Source organism: Odontesthes bonariensis, chromosome 4 (assembly GCF_027942865.1).
Source record: "Odontesthes bonariensis isolate fOdoBon6 chromosome 4, fOdoBon6.hap1, whole genome shotgun sequence".
Classification (NCBI taxonomy): domain Eukaryota; kingdom Metazoa; phylum Chordata; class Actinopteri; order Atheriniformes; family Atherinopsidae; genus Odontesthes; species Odontesthes bonariensis.
In genome coordinates, this window is record NC_134509.1 from 27,495,119 (window position 1) to 27,500,355 (window position 5,237).

The following is a 5,237-nucleotide window of genomic DNA, read 5'->3' on the forward strand; positions in this document are numbered from 1 at the left end:
AAAGACAGCTGAGCCCTTTGAAAGACAAAGAAGTACAGCAGTATGGTCTAAATTTCCCAGTTCTCTGCTCTGCCAGTCTGCAGCAGGAAATTTGGTAGGCCTCCATCCCAGTCACACCCAAGCATAACAAAATATCCTGACAGCTGTCCAAAAGCCTTGTGGGGGAGTCTGTCACTTTTTTTTTTTTTTTTTTTTTTTTTTTTTTTTTTTTAAATCAAGCTCACTCAAGATAACGTTTGTTGTTTTTTGTCATGGTCACGACAGTTGCTATGACTGCTTGTGAGCTGATTTAGCCATATTTAGAGATGGCAATCGACAACAGGCATGATGGGCATGCAAACGGCTTTTCCCTGTTCAAGGGGTGACCGTTGTAGAAGTTATTTCCGACAACATTTGAAAGCAGCATGGCGTGACGCCAGCACTGGGCGTGTCCCCGCTCGAGCGTCACAGCCGCGATTGTTCAGGCCGGTTATGGAAAAGTCTCGAAGTTTCCACGCTGTTTATAAAGAAAATAGTTGGAGCGCTGCAACCTCAGCTGAGACAGAGGACGGACGGGGAGAGGACAACAGAAGTACGACGACGTCTCTTTAACAGCTTTAAAATCACTACTATACAGACCGCTGGACGGTCAAGATGGGTAAAGACTACTACGACATTTTGGGAATTAAGAAAGGAGCGTCAGAGGACGACATAAAGAAGGCTTATCGTAAGCAGGCTTTGCGTTATCACCCCGACAAAAACAAGTCACCAGGAGCCGAAGATAAATTCAAAGAGATTGCCGAAGCCTACGACGTTTTGAGCGACCCAAAGAAAAAGGACATCTACGATCGTTTTGGTGAAGAAGGTAGGCTTTCAAATCATTATTCTCGAGTTTACTCAACTAGTAAACCTTAAACGCAATGGCTGGGGTCAAATGCTTGCAAGGTTTGACTGAAACACAACGACAGCAAGCGTGCAAGGGTCCAAACAAATGTTAATGCGTGTGCGCCTGTCATGGCGCTCTCTGGTCCCCGTGTCCTTCATTAAAGGCTTGACTGGCTCGAGGCCCAAAGAGGCGAGGTCCCGCTTTACAGAGAGCAATTCACACAATATGTGTCCCAAAAAAGTCTGCCAGCAGAAACTATTTGATCATGAGGTCAGAGGGGGTGTGGGGCTCTGTATTTAAAAGGAAAAAGGCGGGATTAACGTACCGCGTGGTTCAATGATGCCACTGAATATGGTTTATTTTGGGGGCAGGACAAGCTGGAGCCTGAGTGAGTGGCACCTATTCACACGCACTGCTTTAGAAATGGATAATTTGTGCATTCTTTAACACCGATAAGACTTGTCCTGTTAAGGTGTTTGTAGCTAATGACGGCTAAGACCTGTATTATCAGGCCTGATACGTTACCATGGCTACGGCAACATTTCAGCTTAAAGTTGGAAACAATTACAGGAGTTTGACTTGTACAAAAAATAAGATTCATGCATTTGCAGTGTCAAACTTTATGGGATGGACATTTCTCAATATGGAGGCTGACAAAGTGTTTATGTGTTGGAGGGTTTTGCCACATATTTTCATGGTGGTGTCTGAATAAATTGGTTTCGTGGTTTGTCTGTCATACGCTTATTAGCGTTTTGTGTTTTTTTTTGTTTTTTGTTTTGTTGTTGTTGTTTTGTTTTTCTTCAAATGCTACACTATCTCCATATTAAAATCCCTATTGAAAAACTTGGGTCATGTTGAAATCAGTATGCGCACATCTGGATGTGCTTTATTTTGGTGGGCAACCAGTATGACAACATACAAATGCTTTGCTGTGGTCTCTTTCTTTGGTTTTTGCAGCGGACATCTGTTTCTGTCTAGCTGCACGTTTGCACACTGAAAACTTAGATTAAGCCCATTTATATGTAGGTAAATAACCTTTGTTTTATTCAAAAGTTGAATGATTACAACAAAAGCTTTTATTACAAATGGAAAATAAAGGAATAGTTAGCAGAAAGTTTGCAGTATTATCAATTCTACGTCAGTAACAGCTGTAACACCAGGTTTCTTTATGAGTGGGGCCTGCCTCTGCTGAAGAATAAGAAAGAGCACTTGAGTTATGAAACAAAACTTCAGTCCCCGATATCAGTTTCAGATATTAACTTACTTGTTTTTTCTTTTTTCTTGTCCAGGTCTGAAAGGCGGAGGCCCCACAGGTGGTGGTGGTGGTGGTGTTGGTGGTGGCGGTCCTGGCACCTTCAGCTACACCTTCCAGGGCGACCCTCATGCCATCTTTGCAGAGTTTTTCGGTGGACGCAACCCTTTTGAACAGTTCTTTGGTTCCCGCAATGGAGGTATGGATGAGGACATGGACAGCGATGACCCATTTTCCCGCTTTGGGATGGGGGGCGGCGGGATGGGGGGTGGCGGAATGGGCGGCGGCGGAATGGCTGGCTTCCCGCGCTCCTTCAGCACGGGGATGGGAGGAATGGGCGGCCACACCAGCTTAGTAAAAAAGCAGCAGGACCCACCTGTGGTTCACGATCTCCGGGTGTCTTTGGAGGAAGTTTTGTCGGGTTGCACAAAGAAAATGAAGATCTCTCGTAAAAGGCTGAATCCCGACGGACACACGGCACGGACTGAGGAGAGAATTCTGGAGGTGCAGATAAAGAAGGGATGGAAAGAGGGCACCAAAATCACGTTTCCAAAAGAGGGGGATGAGAATCCGAGAAACATTCCAGCTGACGTGGTGTTTGTGTTAAAGGACAAGCCACATCCACTGTTCAAACGGGAAGGCTCTGATATAATTTACACCGCCAAGATCTTACTCAGAGATGTAAGTCAGGATTATATTTAACTTTGAGTAGCATATTTGTGAAAAAGTGCTTAAATACTACCCTTAAGAACAATTAAATCACGAGAGTTGAAATAAGTTCTTGTTACTTTTCCTAACCTTTGCATCTTCTCTTCTGTCCCATCAGGCTCTGTGTGGCTGCACAGTCAACGTACCCACACTGGAGGCCAAAACAGTGACCGTGTCATCAACAGATATCGTGCACCCAGGGATGAAGCGACGAGTTAGTGGGGAGGGGCTGCCATATCCCAAACGGCCCGACCGTCGAGGCGACCTAATAGTGGAGTATGAGGTGAAGTTTCCAGATCGGCTCACTCAGAGCGCTCGGGAAACCATCGCTGGAGTTCTTCCACGGTCTTAAAGAAGACAAAGACATGCAAGACTCACACTAAGCTGCCAATGTTTTATATCTCGAACGTCATACGGACATTCACGCGCAGGGTATACTCTCCACAGATGATAAAGGAAGGACTCAGGGGTCAGATTGTCCCGTATGTACAAGGTTCTCCATATAAACAGATCACCTTCAGGAAATCTATGTACAAAGAATGAGTGCAGCATTTCACTAGCTAGAATGTAAATATGTGACCAATATTGGGTGGTGTTTGGTTTACTGAGTTGGATCATATTTTTGATGAAAACTGTACAGTAGGGAAAATATATGTGCACTATTCTATAGGATGTTTTGTTCATAATAAAAGTTTTTACTGAGAAAGAGGTTTTCTCTTTGCTGTGTGGAATTACGACGGGGAGTTTTGCTTTGGATTGTTTTCATGGTTGGGGATGGGGAACGCAAAAAGCGCTCATGAGAACAAGATTTCTTCACTTGGAAGCCAGCAGGGAAAAGACCAACTCAGTCGATGCATTTACGTGAAGTTGGTCACATTTTTGTCTTAGTCTAACTGGATTTTGACTAAAAATAAACTTTTAAACATGTTAGTCTCACTGAAATTGTCAAGGTTTGACTAACACCGCCATGTAATTGAGTTGAAGGTCAATTTACTCCTAAATACATATGCTCAATTGGACCCAAATAGGCCGGGGCGCTCTGCACGTGCTCCGCAGCTCTTAATCAGGGCTTTGACCGGAAATTAACAGAAGCTCCTAATAAAGCTGACCGATTCATTCCTCGACATGGTATCGGTTTGCCACCGGCTTAATTTGTGATGTAAAATGTCAACATGGAAAAAGCCCCAAAGTAAGAAGATGAAAGGAGGCCTATCCCCACAGCTCAGAGTCAAACTTACTTGAATCAATTCATTCCTCTTCTGTGCTTGTGTACTGGGAGAAGGACAGTCCAATCAAATGGTCTAAGTGAGTTGAAACTGTAAAAATTTTGAATGAAGTGTGACATTTAGATGGAAAGCAGCACATCTCGTTGGGGTGATGTTTACTAATGAGCAATAAATACATAAAAATCTAAGCTGTTTACAATAAGCAAATTGTCTTGGAGTTTTTCATTAAAGCTGCAGTCTGCAAGATTTGTTGTTGTCATACGTAAAGTCCTACTTTTTGGCATTTTAAGAGTTTACATGATCTATCAGAACGCTTGAAGTTGAAAACGGTGACCTCCGTAGTCGCAAAATGCAAGAAATGCTTATTTTTTAACCGAAAAATAAAAAGTTATTCAACTTCCTGTCCCGCCCCCTCAAAACACATGAGAACTCGTGCACGTCTACGTGCACGCCAGATGCGCCTACACGACTCCCCATTCATCAACTCACCTGTCATTTGCGATCTCGGAAGACACAGTAAGTAGACTAGCCCGTAATGAAGTTCAATAGTCCAGATAAATAAGCGTGGGGACGAGCCTGCCTTGTATCGCGCGTGCACAATCGGTGATTGACAGGCAGCAGAGCCCAGCTCGTAAACCTGATTGGTTACCTTTTACCGGTCCGGTCTGCAATTTTGTAAACAAACCTGCTGGCTTTGGAGGGACCTAGCGGGACATATAGGGGACCTAGAGAACTCATTTTTTTTTGTATTGGGGTATTTAATGTACTACTTTCAGAATCCCCGGACAGTTCCAGGCATTATGCTTGAAAAAGAGTTGCAGACTGCAGCTTTAATACCAGGTCCTAAATGCTAATTTAATTAGGTAACTTTGTTTCTTCCTAATATGAAGAGGACATTTAAAAAGGTCACCATTTTCCTTCTCGATATCTATGTTACCATTCCCAATTGCACTGTCCGTTCAACTTTATGTTAACGTCCCTTTTATTCAGAAAGTTTGACATTTTCATGTTTGACCAGTGATGAGTTATAAAGTCTTGCCTGTTTGTGCTAAATATCCTTTTTCATTAAAAAAATAAATACTACCACAAATAAAACAAGCCCACAAGTTGTCTTCAGTTTCAACGACGAAAGTCTCGCAGCTTTGGGTGAACGGGTTGAAGATGCACCATTCCTCAAAGGAGCCTG

General features: G+C 43.3%; 1 protein-coding gene across 1 annotated transcript; it reads left to right on the forward strand.

Moving 5' to 3' along the window:
* Positions 1-409: 409 nt before the first annotated feature.
* On the forward strand, positions 410-4,297 carry LOC142378852 (dnaJ homolog subfamily B member 1-like). Its single transcript, XM_075463780.1, has 3 exons — positions 410-844; positions 2,155-2,798; positions 2,944-4,297. Exons 1-3 carry the CDS (start codon positions 634-636, stop codon positions 3,175-3,177), a joined length of 1,089 nt encoding a protein of 362 aa, XP_075319895.1. The 5' UTR covers positions 410-633; the 3' UTR covers positions 3,178-4,297.
* The last annotated feature ends 940 nt before the right edge of the window (positions 4,298-5,237 follow it).

Coding starts and splice junctions, on each gene's coding strand:
- LOC142378852 (XM_075463780.1), top strand. CDS start 634: ATGGGTAAAGACTACTACGACATTTTGGGAATTAAGAAAGGAGCGTCA. Junction 845..2,154: donor CGATCGTTTTGGTGAAGAAG/GTAGGCTTTCAA, acceptor TTTCTTGTCCAG/GTCTGAAAGGCGGAGGCCCC. Junction 2,799..2,943: donor CCAAGATCTTACTCAGAGAT/GTAAGTCAGGAT, acceptor CTGTCCCATCAG/GCTCTGTGTGGCTGCACAGT.